At 47.2% G+C, this 17,919-nt stretch overlaps 8 protein-coding genes across 8 annotated transcripts; 4 read left to right on the top strand and 4 right to left on the bottom strand.

Annotated features, from left to right (window-relative positions):
• Positions 1-1,189: 1,189 nt before the first annotated feature.
• On the top strand, positions 1,190-3,027 carry BDV38DRAFT_238650 (uncharacterized protein). Its single transcript, XM_032053689.1, has one exon. The coding sequence runs from the start codon at positions 1,862-1,864 to the stop codon at positions 2,360-2,362; it is 501 nt and encodes a 166-aa protein (XP_031917148.1). The 5' UTR covers positions 1,190-1,861; the 3' UTR covers positions 2,363-3,027.
• BDV38DRAFT_268776 (general substrate transporter) lies at positions 2,517-4,483 on the bottom strand (the record flags this gene model as incomplete). The annotated part of the gene is made up of 7 exons (XM_032056838.1): positions 2,517-2,702; positions 2,784-3,219; positions 3,281-3,526; positions 3,575-3,726; positions 3,784-4,050; positions 4,138-4,217; positions 4,273-4,483. 7 exons carry the CDS (start codon positions 4,481-4,483, stop codon positions 2,517-2,519), a joined length of 1,578 nt encoding a protein of 525 aa, XP_031917147.1.
• Positions 4,484-4,753: 270 nt separating this feature from the next.
• BDV38DRAFT_220366 (FMN-dependent alpha-hydroxy acid dehydrogenase family protein) lies at positions 4,754-6,751 on the top strand. The gene is made up of 6 exons (XM_032052782.1): positions 4,754-4,868; positions 4,937-4,999; positions 5,067-5,125; positions 5,182-6,370; positions 6,428-6,501; positions 6,550-6,751. Exons 2-6 carry the CDS (start codon positions 4,981-4,983, stop codon positions 6,640-6,642), a joined length of 1,434 nt encoding a protein of 477 aa, XP_031917146.1. The 5' UTR covers positions 4,754-4,868; positions 4,937-4,980; the 3' UTR covers positions 6,643-6,751.
• A 512-nt stretch (positions 6,752-7,263) lies between these two features.
• Positions 7,264-10,101, top strand: BDV38DRAFT_297239 (beta-mannosidase). Its single transcript, XM_032063089.1, has 4 exons — positions 7,264-8,465; positions 8,520-8,953; positions 9,004-9,239; positions 9,313-10,101. Exons 1-4 carry the CDS (start codon positions 7,375-7,377, stop codon positions 10,084-10,086), a joined length of 2,535 nt encoding a protein of 844 aa, XP_031917145.1. The 5' UTR covers positions 7,264-7,374; the 3' UTR covers positions 10,087-10,101.
• Positions 9,634-12,208, bottom strand: BDV38DRAFT_238644 (transcription factor domain-containing protein). The gene is made up of 2 exons (XM_032053688.1): positions 11,966-12,208; positions 9,634-11,914 (listed from the first exon to the last, which is right to left on the bottom strand). The coding sequence occupies exons 1-2, from the start codon at positions 12,187-12,189 to the stop codon at positions 10,117-10,119; spliced, it is 2,022 nt and encodes a 673-aa protein (XP_031917144.1). The 5' UTR covers positions 12,190-12,208; the 3' UTR covers positions 9,634-10,116.
• Positions 12,209-13,529: 1,321 nt separating this feature from the next.
• Positions 13,530-14,186, top strand: BDV38DRAFT_279529 (glutathione peroxidase; the record flags this gene model as incomplete). Its single annotated transcript, XM_032059046.1, has 2 exons — positions 13,530-13,572; positions 13,654-14,186. 2 exons carry the CDS (start codon positions 13,530-13,532, stop codon positions 14,184-14,186), a joined length of 576 nt encoding a protein of 191 aa, XP_031917143.1.
• Positions 14,184-15,784, bottom strand: BDV38DRAFT_220331 (translin). Its single transcript, XM_032052781.1, has 8 exons — positions 15,489-15,784; positions 15,392-15,428; positions 15,247-15,300; positions 15,058-15,191; positions 14,891-14,996; positions 14,717-14,802; positions 14,511-14,660; positions 14,184-14,452 (listed from the first exon to the last, which is right to left on the bottom strand). Exons 1-8 carry the CDS (start codon positions 15,552-15,554, stop codon positions 14,378-14,380), a joined length of 708 nt encoding a protein of 235 aa, XP_031917142.1. The 5' UTR covers positions 15,555-15,784; the 3' UTR covers positions 14,184-14,377.
• Positions 15,785-16,521: 737 nt separating this feature from the next.
• On the bottom strand, positions 16,522-17,576 carry BDV38DRAFT_238634 (DIM1 family thioredoxin-like protein). The gene is made up of 5 exons (XM_032053687.1): positions 17,300-17,576; positions 17,209-17,242; positions 17,107-17,154; positions 16,736-16,978; positions 16,522-16,678 (listed from the first exon to the last, which is right to left on the bottom strand). Exons 1-5 carry the CDS (start codon positions 17,378-17,380, stop codon positions 16,653-16,655), a joined length of 432 nt encoding a protein of 143 aa, XP_031917141.1. The 5' UTR covers positions 17,381-17,576; the 3' UTR covers positions 16,522-16,652.
• Positions 17,577-17,919: the final 343 nt, after the last annotated feature.

The raw sequence follows: 17,919 nt of genomic DNA, 5'->3' as shown, positions 1-17,919 counted from the left end.
TACTACTAACCATCTAGCACATATGTTTAAACAAAAGCTATCGTGCTCCCATGTGGTCGCAAAGAAAACGAATTAATATTCCTTCCTCATGAAGAGCATTTCGCTTACAGTTGTATTACGATAATAACCATATCCCCACCAGTCTTTAAGTGAATGGTAGGGTGCATCTCAGACAATAACTCTCCGCATGTGGAAAACTTCAATATAAGAGCAGCAGCAGACATGTCGCTATCCGGGGCGGGGCTGAGAAGATTTGTGGACTGCGGGTTCCTGCTCTGCCTATGTGCGCCGTTGTTAGATAGTCATATAGGATCCCATATGACTGATCATGGAATGCTCGTCTCTTGATGATATCGTGATGATATTGACAGTACTCGTACAAGGTAAGCATATATCACATCTGGGCACCTGAAAAGATATAACAACAGTTTCTGAAACCAATCAGTCTATCAGAGATGACGCTTGGTATGTCCATACTAGGCGAACCCTAGAGCCATGACGTCTGTTTCTGTTATGGAGTACTATATCCACTTTATGATGTTGTGGTGGAGACTCGATACATTGTATAGCAACTCTCAATCCAATGGGAGACACCCTGATACACTTAGCATGTTCTATAAATATCAACTGAATACTCCGTAGTCCGTACAACTCCAAGTAATAACTTATAAGTCTACATCTTATACAGAGGCCGTGCACGGAAAGCCCTAGCCAGGTGGGTCATTGGGTCACGTGCCATTGGATCAATAATATTTCAAACTTCCACATATTCTAGCCATGTTATTGGCCTATCAGTCACGTGGCTATGACCCACCTGGCGAGGACTTTCCGTGCACGGCCTCTGTATAAGTACACTGTACGTGTTCTGTAAGCCTTACAGAAACCGTAAATCCACAAGATCACAAAGAAAATGGACGTATCGTGTAATCATACGGTCATACATGGAGATAAACCGATGATTGCAAGCTCAAGGGTGTACTGAGTAAAATCAAGTCACGGGTCATTAGTTTTTAGACCTGTCACTGCGGGTCACGTTAACAATCCCTTCTATTGCTCAGTATAAAGAAACGCGTACACATCACACCATTCACCAACTCCTTTTCATTCAACCAATTTCTCTCCTTTTGATTTCTTTTTTCCTAGCAGTCATCATCAATTCTAATCCTACTATAATCTGTCATGCCTAGCAAGGGTCCCAAAAGCGATAAGAACAGCAACGACGCGCCGACGCAGCCACGGCCACAGCCGCGAAGCAACCGCTGGTCAAAGCCTTGCGTCTCCGCCAACCTGGACGCCCATTATTCTTGGTTCGTGACAAATGACTATGATCATGCCTTTTCATATGTCTGCTTTTGCCCACCCACTAGTGAGGTCGAAGATGAAGACGAAGAATGGGAGACAGAGGGCAGTGCAGATGATGAGCCTGAGGACTCAGTAGAGGATGCCAACCCCAACCCCAAATGCGATGGCGGCAAAATGTGCCTTTGCCACAAACTTGCTTCAGACCATCCCGAATATCCCTGGGTGGCCACGCGCGCAGGTGTGCGGAAGTTCACAAACCAGCATGTTCATGCGGATATACGCTGCCCGGATGTTTTCGAGATGGATGTATTCAACGACTTCACAGGCTAGGGTCTTGTAGAGGTCGCGCAAAACCTGATCCTTGATTTCGTAGAGGCCGAAGGTGACTGGAAAGAGCAGTGGGCCGTTTGTGAGGCTGTGGGTATCGCCATCTTCGGTGATATGTTCATTCCTTTGGCATAGTACGTCAAGAATCCCCATTCTATGGATAATCTCTGCTGACAGGTATAGCGTCGACGATGGAGATCTCGCAGACGATACATTCTGTCTGTTTTTAGCTATGTTCCTCACTATGCTTGCCAAACTAGAGTCCCAGGGACTTCTTGGCCCTGACTCGGAAATCAAGAACCTCGGAATGGTTATGGCTTTGTACTTGTGCGCACCTTCTGACATACGCGCCTACGGTATTTGCGAAGGAAATGATGATAAGACGAACAACGTTGCAGCATTCTATAACTCGGACGAAAAGATTCTAGCCTATGCTAAGAAATACAACATTGAGCTGCGTGGTCCGTGCGACCTCGATAGTTATGTTGAAGCCTTGGATCAAGTCGAATTACCACCTGCTAAAGACGACCCTTGGAGCTGGGCTGCTGTCCTCAAGCAGTATGAGAAACTCCACGGACAAGAGAGAAAGAAGCCTAAGATTGGAGGAATACAGTATGACATCACGGCGATGAGCAGTGCAGAACGCAGGAAGAGCAGCTACAACGGTAAAGACCCTCTGAAAAAGTCAGAGATCGACAAAATTAAGCAGGGCATGATTTTTCAGCTGGCCTAGGATCGACAATGATAACTGGTCAGGCAAATGCCCGGACTACTCGATATGTACATTTCAAGCTATCCGATACATTGGCTTGTTCTCTCTAGCGATGACCAGGAGGACCGGTCTATAAAGCCAATTAACCCGTAATTTTCACGTCATTGCAATATGTTTACCAATCTCCATCACGGCGACGCCGCGATGGAACCTTGAGACTCGCCTTGCGAGGATTCGGGGCTTCAAAAACTTCCTCCAGTTCTTCTAGGGTGCGACCCTTGGTCTCAACAAAGAAGAAGTAGATGAAAACAAACTCAAAGCAATCCCAGAAAACAAAAAAGACATAGAACCAGTACCCGATCTATAATTATTTACCATAGTTAGCTGTTATCCTTCGCGCAAGGGCAGCCTGGTTGTACAGCCAAGGGTATTATGAACTTACATCTGCCAGAGCAATCGGTGCCGCGAAGGTATTGACAAAGCCCGCAGCACCAGCCGTGAGTTTGAATGTTCCCATACCCTTGGCCCGCATATCGTTTGACATGACTTCACCGGGATAGATAGGTTGCATGGATGTGAAAGCGAACGCAAATACAACACCGAATATGTAAATAAAAGCGATCGAAGCTGACGATGCCGTTGTGCTGCCACTGTGGAGGAAGGCAGCAGCTGTTGCTGCCGTGACTGCCAAACAGATGACCATCCCAGCTGTTGAACCAAGAAACATTTTCCGGCGGCCAACAATGTCGTGGAAACGCGTGCCAATCGTGGCAGCGATCCATCCAGTCAACGCATAGATAATGTTGAGCAGGAGCTGAGTATCAGTATTTGTAACTCCAACATTTTTCAGCAGCGTTGGAAGGTAGTACGAGATGACGCTTTGTATGGAAAGTTAGTCGTCTTTCTCTCGTATCAACAAGCACATCTGAGGTGACTGACTTATTTCCCGAGAATTGTCCAAACCAGCTAAAGACCAGATTGAGCATGAGACGATACCGGCGAGAACGGGACTTGACAAGCACTGAAAGATCAAAGAAGTTACGCCAGTGCGTAATGCCTTCTTGTTGCAAATTATCTCTCATCTCGTTCATCTCAAGCACCACAATTGGGTGTGAAGCGTCGCCGTTGGCGTGATACTTTACGATGAAGGCTTGGGCCTCCTCATGGCGATCCTTTGCGATGAGCCTGTACGAGTTTAGTTTTTCGCGTTTTCTTCAGAGAAGGAGAACCAACCAACGGGGCGATTCTGGGACAAACCAGATACCCAAGCAGACAATTCCAGGGCATACCATCTGGAGCCAGAGTGGAAGACGCCAGTCTAGATGGCTACGGTGTGCCAAGTGTAGATGGGCGCCATACACGGATGAAGTTGCGAGTATTGAGCCCTAGTAAGTCAATCAGAAGGTCTTCTTTTCAGAATAGGAACTGAATCGGTAGCGCACAGCATAATAAAGTGTGTTGTACATTCCAGCTACGCTCCCACGATACTGGGGAGGGGCAAGCTCGACGAGCAACAAGGGAGAGGCTGTATGAGCGCAAGTCGCAAAGAATGACAGCAAGAATCTCCCCCCAATGAAGACGCTTAGCTTCTCCGCTGTACTGGTGACAACTGTGGCGACGCAGACTCCGAGACAGCCAATAAAGATATGCGTTCGTCTCCCGCGCCAATCTGCCATCCAGATGAAAAGTGCACCTGCCATCTGGCCAATCTAATAGAGTCTGATTAGTCTTTCAACCTGTCTCCTATAGGCAGTTATTCACACCTGGAATATGGAGAAAACGATTCCAGTGCTCACAGAGCCCTCGTTCGGAAGATTATAATACTCAGTATAGTTCGGAAGAGCATTGATAGAGCCCATGAGACTCGTGTCGTAGCCTGAACCAAGCATCAGCTACCTGTCATGAGTGACCATAGGAGTCAAGATACTTACCATTCATAGTAGAGCACAGGAAAACCAAAGCAGACATGAGATATAATTTTCTATACCCCGAACCCCATGGATCGGGTCGGTTTCTTTCAATAACTTCTGCCAGGGTAGGGGGATCTCCTTGAACTTTGCCATTTGACAGGCCAGCTGATTCAAGATGCTCAGGTTCTGGTGGTGCCATATCAAGGTCCTTACTCCTTCTTTTCTCAGCCATACCATCAGATCGCAAGATTCGGTGCAAGCCAAACTGAGGTGTGCAAATAAGAATACGTCCCAATGGTATTCCAGAGCCTGTTTTATAGTACCCCAATACCTAGGGCACATCCCCACGGGGAAGCCTTTGCCAAGAAGTTAGGACTGCCCGTTGACAGACAGTCTATCCCCACATTGTCCAATCTCTTCGCATTACTTTACTACGAATAGTATAAGAGTAAGTGGTTTTTAATCCAGTTGGTTGGGGTTTAGTCCGAAAGACAAGATTAAATACCTCCCGGTAACACCGATTACTAGTGCTATAACATGTCTGTCAAACACTGGGGTAGTGGGGGTCTCGTTGAAATACTTACCTTGTCAGAAGCGTGGGGGCACCGGGTTTCTTCGTAGGTGTTGCGAGCAATACTAGAGGCGTTGCAGGACCAGCTTTCCTTGACCGCTAACGCCGTGTCAGATCAAGCCCAGGAGCTGCCTTGTTAGATCCTTCAAGTCTTCACTATGATAAAGCGCTCGGAAGGTAAGCCATTGAATCATTCTATGCCAAGCGAGAAAGTATGAGGGTTAAAGGTACTAACGTGATTGAGTCGCCAAACACAATTCCGCCGATAGTTGCTGGGTTGTCCTCTACGGCAAAGTATACAACGTGAGTAGAATCCGACAACTTTCTCAACAGGGTGCATTTCAATTAACTAAATATAGGTCACTAACTTTCTCGGAAATCATCCCGGCGGCTCTGCTGCTATCCTAGCCCTGGCTGGGAAAGATGCAACAGAGGAGTATGATACCATACATCCCCCAGGTCTATTAAAAGAGTACCTCCCTCCTAAGGCATGTTTGGGTGTGCTATCCGCATCCGCACCAGAGGCTGCGGAGCCAACAAGCGTCTCCAAGCAGTCAGCATCTAAAGAGGCTTCCGAAGACGCACCGCTATCATCACTGCTGAACCTCGCCGAAATCGAACGAGTTGCCAAGAGAAAACTCAGCCCTAAGGGCTGGGCATATTACTCCTCTGCAACGGACGACAGCATCACAAAAGTGCACAACAATCTCATATACCGTTCGATCCTACTAAGACCACGAGTACTCATAGATTGTCGCGAATGCAATCTTTCCACCCGTTTCCTCGGCCTCAAGCTCGGGCTACCGATCTACATATCCCCAGCAGCAATGGCTCGTCTCGCCCACCCACAGGGCGAAGCCGGCATTGCAGCAGCCTGCCGAAAGTTCGGGGCAATGCAACTGATCTCCCACAACGCCTCGATGACCACACAGCAGATTATCGCAAACGCCCATCCAGACCAAGTCTTCGGCTGGCAACTGTATTGCCTAAAAGACACGAAACGTAGCGAGAAGCGAATCGCCGAAATCAACTCAATCAAAGAAATCAAGTTCATCTGTCTCACGCTTGACGCTCCATTTCCCGGTAAACGCGAGGTTGAGGAGCGACAAAAGATGGAAGAACTGCGCGCCGTTGGTGCAGCGTCATCACCTCAGGTCTGGGGAACTGATGCCTCACTCACGTGGGAGAAAACCCTCAATTGGCTCAGGATGCATACATCCCTGCCAATTGTTCTAAAGGGTATTCAAACATATGAAGACGCTATCCTCGCCGCAAAACATGCACCCCAGGTCCGGGGTATTGTACTTTCGAACCACGGTGGCCGCGCATTGGACACCGTGTCAACTCCTATACATGTCCTACTGGAGATTAGACGCTTCTGTCCGGAGGTCTTTCATCGATTGGATGTCATTGTTGACGGCGGCATCCAAAGAGGGACAGATGTCATCAAGGCACTAGCGCTTGGTGCTAAGGCTGTCGGGATTGGACGAGCGGCTTTGTACGGCCTTGCAGCTGGTGGGCAAGAGGGTGTCGAAAGGACATTGCAGAGTAGGTTTACTATAAATGCTGAACATATACCGGGCTTGTCATAACTGATTTGTGCAGTCTTTGCCGACGAAACAGCCACTGCTATGAGACTTCTCGGTGTTCAACGTATTGATCAGCTGTCACTCCAGCATGTGAGTTGGTATATCCTGACCATTATATTTTAGCTAAACTCAATCCAGGTAAATACCCGGCTTGTGGACATGCAGGCCTTTGACCCAGGAAGCTCGATGTCAAATCCGGAGTCAGTGGAAAAGGCCCGCGCTAAGATGTGAGCTCTAATGCTTTAGATATGCATGACAGAACCCATGAATTCAGTCACATAGTTCAATTAAACACATAAATGCAAATCCACCATTATCAATTACCATAAATCGAGTTTACCTAGAATCTAGGATGATCAAACCCGAAATTTGTAGCAGGGTGTGTAGCCTTTCGTTCGGCATCATACCCTGAAAACCAGTTCAAATCATACCTATCTACATCCACATCAGCCAGAGCAGACCCAACCACTGTGATCCTCTAACGCCCATGCATACTACCTACACGCTCGATTACTCTGCACAACAATGCCTATAGAATAAATTACGCACTAAGCGTACCGCCCCGGTATCATGATGCGCGAATATAAAACTCCGTGTCTGATACGGTATGGCTCATGCAAAGGATGATCCACTAAGCCGTTTTCGACACGTGGTTTTCAAATGCCGTGTGCCAGCCATGTCGACGTGGGGTTTGGAGTTGATATCATAGTACCTTGACATAGTGAGATAGTCTTATTGGCTGTAAAAGGCCAAGATTCTTTTGATCTGGCAGCTATGGCCGATTGGATTTTGCGGGGTCAATCTAGTAGAGCGGGGTTTCAATATGGGTATACAACTTGATGTTTATGATGTTTTTTTTGTCCTTTGCCTCCGTTATATCTCCTATTGAATATTTCATAAATAATCTGACTGGGACTAGTGTTTCTGCTGCTGCAAGCCTTGGTTGGTAAGTAAACGATAACAATGTCCGGCTTCAAGTCGCTCGAGCTTTCGCAGGGCTGGCAATTCCGGGATGCCAGCGATAGCAGTCTAGAAGCATGGCGTAGCGTTCGCAACGTACCAACCGTTGTACACCTCGATCTTATCCAGCACAGTGTGATACCTGACCCGTTCGTTGGGATGAACGAGCTTCAGGTACAGTGGGTTGGTGAGCGAGACTGGATATATCGAGTCGAGTTTGTGTCACCAAAGCTGGAAGCTGGTCAACGATGTGATCTCCTCTTCGAAGGCCTAGATACTATCGCGAGTGTCAAATTGAATGGTGAACCCATCCTAAAAAGCGATAATATGTTTATTACTCATCGAGTTGATATCACGAAACATTTGGTGCCGGGGTCTGGCAACGTCATGACGCTTGATATCTTGTTTGAGTCTGCTCTGTTGTGTGGACGGGAGCGTGTTAAGCAACATCCCGAGCACCGGTTCATTACACATCAAACGGAAGCCGGGCGGAGCTCGGTCCGGAAGGCTGGGTATCATTGGGGCTGGGATTGGGGCCCTATTTTGATGACGGCTGGGCCGTGGAGACCAGTTCGGTTGGAGACCTATACAGCTAGGGTTGAAGACGTATGGGTTGAGAGCGAAGTAAGCCAGGATTTGAAGTCATGTCGAGGTCGTCTTAAGGCGCAAGTTTCTGAGAGTTCAGGATGTACTATTCATTTCAAGATTCTGCTCCTGAGTAGGGTGCTCTTTGAATCTGAAGTAAATGCTACTGGGGATGGTTTTGCAGAGACAGAATTCGTGATCGAAGACCCAGCATTATGGTATCCGCGTGGATATGGCCGGCAGGACCTGCATGAGATCTGTGTCAAGCTCATTGACAACAATCATGAGGTACAACATGAGGTCTCCAAGTTGACCGGGTTCAGGAGTGTAGAGCTTGTTCAAGAGAAAGACCAGCACGGCCAATCCTTCTTTTTCAGGATTAATGGTATTGACACTTTTGCCGGCGGCTCATGCTGGATACCGGGGGATAGCTTCCTTCCTCGAATGACTCCTGACAAGTACAGGAAATGGCTCGAATTGTTGCTAGAGGGAAATCAGAATATGATCCGGTAAGTCCTTTACATCGTCACCCAGAAGCCTAGCTGGCATTGACAAGCTCTCAGCATCTGGGGCGGCGGGATCTTCGAACCCTCCGCCTTTTATTCCACTTGTGACGAGCTCGGAATCCTGGTCTGGCAAGATTTTATGTTTGCATGCGCCTCGTATCCTACCTATCCATCCTTTTTGTCGTCCATCGAGGAAGAAGCGCGTGTAAATGTCAAACATCTTCGTCATCATCCCTCCATCGTGATCTACGCAGGAAGTAATGAAGACTACCAGATTCAAGAAAAGTATCATCTCGACTATAACTTCGAGACTGATAAAGATCCGCAGTCATGGCTCAAGTCAACATTTCCTGCCAGGTACATCTATGAGTACCTATTGCCGAAGGTTGTAGAGGAAGAATCACCCGCTACACCGTACCACCCAACGAGTCCCTGGGGGGGAGGAAAACATTCATCAGATCCAACAATAGGAGATATCCATCAGTGGAACAGTCTGTCGCAACTCCCCGATAATAAGAAGTCTTCGCTAATGTCAACACAGTCTGGCATGGAACAATGTTGCCTTATCAAAACTTCCCGGAAGTTGGCGGACGGTTTGTCAGTGAATTTGGAATGGAAGCGTTCCCGCATCGAGCTACAATCGAGAAGTTTATTGAAGATGAAGACGAGATGTACCCTCAATCTCTCACCATGGACTTCCACAACAAGGCCAGAGACCACGAGCGACGACTCGGCACATATATTCTTGAGAATTTCCGAGTCAAATCAGATTTCCAGGTAGGTGGATGGAGGTTTTCTACCTCGATGCTAAATCAAGCGCTACAAAGTGCTAATCGCAGCTGTTTATAAGTCATACGTACATCTCTCTCAGATTGCTCAAGCCGACGCTATGAAGTTTGCGTATCAGGGCTGGCGCCGGCAATGGGGCCACGGCCGCCTCTGTGGTGGAGCCTTAGTTTGGCAACTAAACGACTGTTGGCCGACAACTTCGTGGGCGGTAGTAGACTATTATCTGCGAAAGAAGCCCGCATTCTATGTCATATCGCGGACTCTGAAGCCAATTGCAGTTGGTGTTTCCAGGGCTCACAAGGAATGGACATCTGGACATGCCAAGCCTGCAGAGTCAACGAGATATGAGCTTTGGGCTGTGACCAGCCATTTGAAGCCGATCCGCGCTATGTTAAGCTTACGCTTCATATCAATCCAAACGGGTGCAGATGTGCAGCCAGAAGTATCTTACGAGGTTGTTCTCGTTCCCAACGGTACAACGGAAATAGCAAGTGGTGATTTGAGTTTGAAAGAGACCGATGCATTTGTGCTGACCGCAACCCTAAGTGTTGATGGTCAGATAATTAGTCGAGACTTGGATTGGCCACAGCCCTACAAGTACCTCTCCTTTCGAGACAGGGGTTTAGAGGTCAAATATCTTTCTGCAGAGAATGTGCTGTCCATCACAGCAAGAAAGCCAGTCAAGGGTTTGGTCTTTGAGGAGACTGATGGTATTTGGCTGCAAGATAACGGGATCGACATAGTCCCTGGCTATAAGCAAATAATCGCCGTCCGTGGAATCCGCAGTTCCTCTGATATCCCATGCTGGACGTACATTGGAGACGACAGCCTGTGAAATCCATCATTGGTTGCCGAATATAGCTAGTCAATCTTCCACATTAGGGGTAGATGTCTTCTCCCAGTCTATTAGAGATTCCCATTCGTAGTCATATTCAAAGCCTCCTGCGGCGAGATTCCAAAATTCCATATCCATCTCCCCAAACGGTGGTAGAGTCCCCCTACTCACCTCGAGTCTTGTTACATTCTCGCTGGCTTCGTAAATGCTTTCAACCACATCATGCGATCGTCTAGCAGCTGCATTCCAGGGTATAAATGACTTGAAAGCTGCAAGAGCCTGTTCAATTTCGGAGTGACATGACGCTAGTTCCGGTTTACATGGAAAGGCAAGTAACATCATCAACGGGACAAGGCAGGATTGGTAGAGATACCAGGTACTGCCCCATACCCAAAATGAGTCGGGTCGCATAGAGCAAACAATGTTCCGAATAGCCTCGAGGCTAAGTCTTTGACAATTGACGATAGCTTCTCTATCATCTCCTGTCAAATCTTCGAATTGCGTCTTATCTTGTACATGTCGTAGAAGTACAGTCCGGAGTAAAAGAATTCGAACGTTCATATACCGATTCCGCATGTAGTCTCTGACGACAATAAAATCATCTGGGCAGTTTTCATGCGAGATTGCCGTTAGAGCCTCTTCGTGCCAGCCTCTGAGAGCAGTGTCAAATTTATTGATTTCACCAGTCGTAGGTGGATCTGATTGGGCCAGTCGTTTTTGGATTTCAGTGGCCAATTTGCAAAACTCCACATTCGCTCTGAATGCGGTGATGATGATATCTCGATGGCTTTGACTCTTGCCATATTTCGGAGGCGATACATCCATCGTATCTGGATCCCATCTGCCAAATGTTGGCCGTCCGAGTGTCATGGATGCCCAGGTATCCAGACAAAAGAGACTCCACCACGTGCGCCGTCGGACTTCTCTGCTTGCAAAATGGCTTTCCAAGCTCTCTTCAAGAACTTTTAGCTCTATGGGCTCCTTATGAAGACCAAGCGCGGTTGCCATTCGAAATGCGGCGCCTAGAACGGCACTGGCCATATTTGGCGTATTTCGATAGTGTAGATAGTACCCTCCCAAAAGACACAGAGCTTGTAGACCCTCAATAGAAGCGGATCCAAAACTCTCAAGCCCGATATGCTGTCGTACAGACGCATAAAGTGCATGACTACGTTGGCTTCCTTCCTCGCTAGCAGCGATTGATCCCACCACGAGTACCATGCTACGGAGAGCAAGCCAACCAGCATCTTTCCGAACCCCACTGCTGTATTCTCTGCGGAACTGTGTCTCATTGATCATTGGGGTAATGGAATTGGCAGTTTTGAAATACGCATCTATGCAGGCTAGCTCATTTATCATGCTAACCGGCGCTGACCCAATGGTTTCGCGAGGTCCTCGCGGATGCGGATATGATTGGTGCTGAAATTCCAAACGACATCTCTTCTGATATAATTTCGTTCTCACGGTGGGCCATCGCTCAACGATGAGGCGTAGGATAAACCTGACTGATGATATCCCTAAACTAGTCTGCTGTCGATCGAATGAGAGTGACAAGCCATTGACATCATCGTAGACATTCGATGTTCCCTTAGACAGCTTCCGATTCTCCTCAAGCTGCCGATCCTCATCGCTGTGGTCGCTCTCCCTGATCACTGTGGTATTTAGCTCAGTAGTGGCGGCGACATCCCGTGTCGGTCCTTTGGCTACGATGACTTGCAATAGTTCTTCTCGAGATAGACATATGAGGGTGTCTAAGGAACAAGAAGGGAAGAGCTTCTGCAAGATAATCCGCTGATGGTTCACAGTCCGGGTTAACTCTTCAGCTGACCTTGACCGAAGTCAGTATATAGATAAGATTAAGACTAGTGAAGCAGCGTACTTGACAGAAACAGTATGTCTCTTTGAGCGGTGCGGGAATTCGCACCGTCCTTCTACTCTGTACCACTTACAGTTCCCACATGGAAGCCCACCATCACAGCGAATCTTCCTTCGGCGACACTCCACGCAAGACCGATTAACTTTTGGCTGAGAGCGGGTATTTTTTGTGGGGTTTGAGCCTTGTGTGGCAGACTGCTGAACGAAGTCACTGAACTCATGAAACATATTGTCCTGCTAGCTGATGAGATGTATCTTTTTGAGATGCCATTTAGATGGTAGTGGGCAAGTATTGTGAAAGAGTCGGCGAATTGCAATGGCAGCTGCCAAGATAGTTTAACTGTATTTGGCAGGTGATCTGATTACCGCCTGGGGTAGTATGCTTAAGGTAAGTGCCTACGCCTGGACTATCAACTCATATATCAATATCACTAAGTCTCTGCTGTTAGTATTAACTGTGATATCAAAAGTTGCTACTGTTTATATTATCTGTTAAGACCAGCCCCACCGCATCTCATATATCCTCAGTTGATAGAATGGCTTTCCGTTCATTATTGAATGTTGTCTATTTGTATTACTTTACTTTTCGACTCGCGGATGAAAGACACGAACCAGTGAACTTTAGAATTGCTCCTATCTTTCTCCATAGCCCTGGATGGGGGTGACGACAGCTACTACTATCTTACTCGTTGTATACCCAAGGATAGTCAGTCGGAGGTCTGCCTCAAATGCCGAACTACTACACCAGGAGATTGAGTTTCTAGAACAGCCCAAGTCTCGATAGATGTGTAATACGTACACCTTAACTATACATGGGATTATGAACGAGGTTCGTGTCATTTGAGAGTGCATAAACTCTTGGTGCTCCTCAGCATGTGAACCAAAAAGAGTATATACACCTCTTGGCGTGTTCCTTGCCCCGAGGCCCGTTGTCCGAGGCTAGCACATCGGATCGTCTGGGTTGATGTGGGCTGTTTCATGTATTTGGAATTCTGGAAAAGAGATGAGACCCGCAAGCCATGCTTTTCTGATCAACTTTAATCAATTCTTATTTTATGCGCACATGATCACTAATCAGCGACTAGATTCCTATTTCCGACCCCACAAGAACCCACGGGTCAAATGATGGGGAGTCGATTATAGATTTCATAGCGCCTTCAAACAGGTCTGGACTGAAAAAGATGACAAAGATGACCAATTCGGTTAGCCGGAAGATGCATTTCCGTTGACGAAGTGTACCAAACGGGCAAATCACCCGCAGTACGATGATGACATGCCGGCTCGGCGCCGTGCTTGCTCCGTCACGCCCCTCACATACTTCCTCAAAACCTCATGATCGGTGTATAAAACCACACCATTCCTACCCTCGGAGCATGCGATCAACCTTATCGTCTGCGTCTATTGTCTTACGTGCTTTATCATCCCAAAAACCACCAATCTACTTCCTCGCACATATAACCAGCCCTGTCGCAAGGTCGCCGCGCAGTTATTCTTCTTCAGCGCTCTCAAGCTCCGCTAAGCTACTCAATCATCAACAACCTCGTTTAAGCGCATTTCGTACGAACACCATGGCTTCCGCAACCACCTTCTTCGACTTTGAGCCAGTCGACAGTACGTTTCTGCTGATAGTCTCCTTGTCGATCTCCTTGTATCACGTATGGGACTCCTGCTAACAGACCTGTCCTCCAATAGAGAAAGGCTCTCCTTTCCCACTCACCCCGCTTAAGGGCAAAACCATCCTCGTCGTCAACACTGCCTCCAAGTGCGGCTTCACTCCCCAGTTCGAAGGTCTCGAGAAACTCTACCAGAAGCTTAAGGAAAAGTACCCCGAAGACTTTACTATCCTCGGATTCCCTTGCAACCAGTTCGGCGGCCAAGATCCCGGTTCCAATGACCAGATTCAACATTTCTGCCAGCTGAACTACGGTGTTACGTTCCCCGTGTTGGGCAAGCTGGATGTGAACGGAAACGAGGCCTCACCCCTGTGGACCTGGATGAAGGAGCAGCAACCCGGTTTGCTGGGCCTGAAGCGCATCAAGTGGAACTTCGAAAAGTTCCTGATCTCGCCCGAGGGCAAGGTTGTCGGTCGCTGGGCCAGTACCACCAAGCCCGAGTCGCTCGAGGACACCATCGTCAAGGAGATTGAGAAGTCTCAGAAGAATGGAACTGCAGCTTCGGCCCAGGCTAAGGAGGGAGAGTCTGCTGAGCAGGCTAAGTTGTCGTAATCTAGTTTTTTCAGTGATTGGGAGTCCATATGTTATACCATGCTTCGTTACATGTATCTTAATAGTGCTCGTTGTATGTACCTTTTTTTTCGTCGGGGCACTTCCAGCCCACTACCATGAGGCTAGTGTCATGAGATTATAAATTCATCGCCATTATGCATTAATCCACGATGACTTTGTTAATTCACAAACTAAGCGTTATCACTGCCCTTCGGGATCAGGTTCCGCAAAGAAAGGTCATACACAACGTCCTCAACCTTCTTGACCTACACGGAGGTGTCAGCATTACTTCAACCCATACTTTCCGAAAATGGATAAACATACACTGTATTTAATTCCATCACTCCTCTTGCGCAGGATATCGTTCTTCAAGTTCAAGAGCTGGAACCCGGCAAACAGATCCTTGATAAAACTGCCAATCTGCACCGGCCGTGCGTAATCCCCAAGAGTGACCGAGTTGACAGCAAGACGAGACTATGACAGTTAGCGCCTTCTAAGACAAGCAGCCAATAGAAAGTAGATGAACAAACCAGTTCCTCGACCATAGAGATCAGAGCGAGCAGATACTCTTCGATCGTGAGGTGGAACGCATCTTGTTCCTTAAGATTGACGGGGACTAAACATCCACATCAGCACCATTTGAAGCAATCTCATAGAAATTTATCATAGAAGAAGAATGGGAACCTCCCATGCAAGGAACATACTATCAAGAAACTTCCCAACCTCCTCAATAGTCAAGAACGACGCGGCGCTGTTACTCTTGTACTCCTCAAGCCCGCCCAAGTAGGCACAGAGCTCAATAGACGATACCTAATTCACTTATTAGTCCTCATTACTATATCTCGGAAGGAAGGAGAGACATGTAACACACCAGATTCTGCAGTTCACGAGTCCACACGCCGTTATATTTGTAGAACGGGTGCTTGTCAGCCAAGGCCTTAAGCCGAGTGACTTGTTCTTTCTGGGCGAGGATTTCCTTTGTCGCCTCGTCGAGGACAGGTTTCACTGAATTTGTTATCATATTATTCTTCTTTTTCCCCTTTTTGAGGGAGCTACTTACACTGATCTGAGGGTGTGGAATGAGCCCGAGAGAGAATAGCCGTTGTGGAGCGTCCTATTCTAACATGTTAATCCGAGCTCTGAACATACTTTATTCCCATTTAATCAAGGGAAAACAGAGAGTTTGTGACATTGATAAGACAGACCATTTCTGGCAAGCGTCTGTACTATCTCATGGAGTTCCTGGAATGGGTCAGTTTGAGACTTCTCTGGAGCTCGAACGGAAAAAGGCTTGGCACGTACATCGCGGACGGCAGCCTCTTCGTCGATCTTGGACTGGAGACTTTCGAAGATGGTGCGGTCGATCATTTTGTTTTTGGTTCGTGTTTAGGTTGGGTGGATTTGTTGTTTTATGTTTTCTTGGTGTAGGTGGGATTGATGGGGATGGTTCGACCTTACGTCAGGTAAAAATACAGTGAAGAGATTGTGGGGCCTGAGATCGTCCGTGTTGTTGGCCGTAGTTGGATGATTCTCCAGTTTCTATCAACTGCTGTCTAATATTGAAACGACACAACATACTTATTAAAGAGCTATTATCCGGTCCCCAGAAGATAAGTTACTCCAGGTGGGTCTGAACCTCCTACTCAGTTAATCACAGTGTGTGTTGGGACACCTTTGACTGTACTTTTTCCCAGTAGCGAACGCATGCTATGCAATACATTTATACATCCTGGGAGATGTTTTCCTCCTCTCCACTCAGCCCATCAATAAGGATAATTTCTTCCCTCCTCTTTTCATGTAATCATTCATAGGTATCATACGTCCTAAGTTAGAAGACAAGATTCCGCATCACTAAACACATCTCTTGGCAATTTCCGATGGGAATATATCTTTCAATGTATCTAGAGTCATACGACTGGGATTCGTCAGTCCCTACCGGCCCTTTCGCGCTGGAGAGCCGGGTCATCCCCGAACTTAGTCTAAGCCCCCATTACCAGGCTATGTTATTCCGGATCTAACCTTGAGGCTGGGTCCGGGGGCCGGCTGCGTAGTGCGAACCGAGGACTCTTCGAATAGTATCTATAACTCCCCGCTCGATTACAGAGGAACAAGCCATACCCCGGCGTAAAAGCAGTGCCTCGTCCCTTTATGTTACCTACTGTAAGTGTCATCGCAAACCTATAGGCAGCTATTTAACTATGCTATATACGCCATCAATAATGAATTTGACATCATTAACTGCTAGGCTAGAATACGTACGAAGCAGAACAACATCATATACAATTCATAAGGTAGATGGAGAACTGACTGATGGTTGATAAACAATATATTGTATGCGGTATCCTATCATCGCCTTATGGATCACGCTTACAATTTAAACCAAGAATATAAATATACGTCATAAACATTTTTCATTATCTAATATTGGACCCGAGAACACAGAGCCCAACCACCGACTGAAGTAAATCAGTACCGGTACCTCGTCGAGTAATCTATAAATCAATTAGCTCTACATCAATGTAATTACTGGAAAGAAAACTGAAACTTACCCTTCGGGCTAACCACGAGACCTCGTCCCTTCTTGGCACCCTTGTAGATTGTCTCAAGAATATCGATCAACTCTTGCTTATCCTCCAGCACCCAGTTCAATTTGTTATTATTACCGGTACCGAAATCACACATCATGTGTTTGTTCCTATAGAAGAACATAATGGTCATTGGATCGAAGAGTTCGTACATGGTGTTGAACTCGGGGACCTCGTCAATATCGCAAAGGTAAATCACGGCGAAATCTAGATGGATTGTTAATAGGTATTCGTGGATCTCAAAAGTGCACTTCGTGCGTGGTAGAGCTAGTTTGGAGCTGCGAGAGCGGAAGTTTTTTTCTCCTGTGATAGTTGGGTGAGGGTACCCGACTCACTTTTGACCCGCTCAGCGATTTTGAAAAGAACTTCATCTTGGCGCATGCCTGGAGGACAATTAGGACGTCGTTGTAACCTGTACATACAGCGAGGGGTCTTACAGTCGACATCGTGGTCGCGACCAAATCGGATGACCTGTAACCGTACTTATCAGTATGCGCATATCTCGACACGCGATGGCTGGGTGCATACAACGAGCCGTTCTTCTTCAGAGAGAATGGCCTGGTCGACGTGCCAAGCGGTGCGCAGGTGCGGAAGGACGACGGAACCCATGGTGACGCTATAGAGTTACTGAGTGAAGAGTGAAGTATACCAAAAAGTTGAGTACAGTGCGAGTGATTTGGGCAGGAAATGGTATTCAATATCACGTGAGAAGTAGGCTCTACTGCAAAAGGAAACAAATGATTAGTTGTACCAGCTCTATACAGATGCAATTAAGTTCTGAAGTCGAGAAATCTACCAACGCCTTCTTCTCCAAGCAGCCGGATATACCGACTAAATTGATGAAAAAGGAGTTCGCGTCTATCGGGGGTAGTGTAAGCCCGATGACACTGTGTGGCAAGGCATGCGCAAGCACAGGGGCCCTGCCACGGAGACCAAAAATAAGATTAATCAATGTTGTGTTCCTATGGAACACTTTCAGAGATTAAACTGAAAAGAACAGATACTACACTTGATCTAAGCCAAAAGGCAAAGAGAGCTGGAGAAGAAAAGAAAAAAATTCTAAAGAGCGGGAGGTCGGCGGAGTATTTAAAGAAAGGGCACAGTGGCCCGTGCGGCACTAGTTAACTAGTGTTTCCGTTCCTAGTTAA

Source organism: Aspergillus pseudotamarii, assembly GCF_009193445.1.
Source record: "Aspergillus pseudotamarii strain CBS 117625 unplaced genomic scaffold BDV38scaffold_9, whole genome shotgun sequence".
NCBI classification, from domain to species: Eukaryota; Fungi; Ascomycota; class Eurotiomycetes; order Eurotiales; family Aspergillaceae; genus Aspergillus; species Aspergillus pseudotamarii.
The sequence above is the reverse complement of the archived record's forward strand: the minus strand, read 5'-3'. Positions and strand labels throughout refer to the sequence as shown.

Excerpts from the sequence above, each read along its gene's own strand:
- BDV38DRAFT_238650 (XM_032053689.1), top strand. The coding sequence starts at position 1,862 with ATGTTCCTCACTATGCTTGCCAAACTAGAGTCCCAGGGACTTCTTGGC.
- BDV38DRAFT_220366 (XM_032052782.1), top strand. Across the intron at positions 5,126-5,181 it reads TCTACGGCAAAGTATACAAC|GTCACTAACTTTCTCGGAAA; the intron begins GTGAGTAGAATC and ends AACTAAATATAG. Across the intron at positions 6,502-6,549 it reads ATCAGCTGTCACTCCAGCAT|GTAAATACCCGGCTTGTGGA; the intron begins GTGAGTTGGTAT and ends AACTCAATCCAG.
- BDV38DRAFT_297239 (XM_032063089.1), top strand. The coding sequence starts at position 7,375 with ATGTCCGGCTTCAAGTCGCTCGAGCTTTCGCAGGGCTGGCAATTCCGG. Across the intron at positions 8,466-8,519 it reads GGAAATCAGAATATGATCCG|CATCTGGGGCGGCGGGATCT; the intron begins GTAAGTCCTTTA and ends ACAAGCTCTCAG. Across the intron at positions 8,954-9,003 it reads AGATATCCATCAGTGGAACA|TCTGGCATGGAACAATGTTG; the intron begins GTCTGTCGCAAC and ends ATGTCAACACAG.
- BDV38DRAFT_238644 (XM_032053688.1), bottom strand. The coding sequence starts at position 12,189 with ATGTTTCATGAGTTCAGTGACTTCGTTCAGCAGTCTGCCACACAAGGC. Across the intron at positions 11,915-11,965 it reads AGACATACTGTTTCTGTCAA|GTCAGCTGAAGAGTTAACCC; the intron begins GTACGCTGCTTC and ends ACTTCGGTCAAG.
- BDV38DRAFT_220331 (XM_032052781.1), bottom strand. The coding sequence starts at position 15,554 with ATGATCGACCGCACCATCTTCGAAAGTCTCCAGTCCAAGATCGACGAA. Across the intron at positions 15,192-15,246 it reads TTCCACACCCTCAGATCAGT|TGAAACCTGTCCTCGACGAG; the intron begins GTAAGTAGCTCC and ends TAACAAATTCAG. Across the intron at positions 14,453-14,510 it reads GTGATGGAATTAAATACAGT|GTCAAGAAGGTTGAGGACGT; the intron begins GTATGTTTATCC and ends ACCTCCGTGTAG.
- BDV38DRAFT_238634 (XM_032053687.1), bottom strand. The coding sequence starts at position 17,380 with ATGGGTTCCGTCGTCCTTCCGCACCTGCGCACCGCTTGGCACGTCGAC. Across the intron at positions 16,979-17,106 it reads AATCGCTGAGCGGGTCAAAA|ATTTCGCCGTGATTTACCTT; the intron begins GTGAGTCGGGTA and ends CAATCCATCTAG. Across the intron at positions 16,679-16,735 it reads TCTCGTGGTTAGCCCGAAGG|ATTACTCGACGAGGTACCGG; the intron begins GTAAGTTTCAGT and ends ATTGATTTATAG.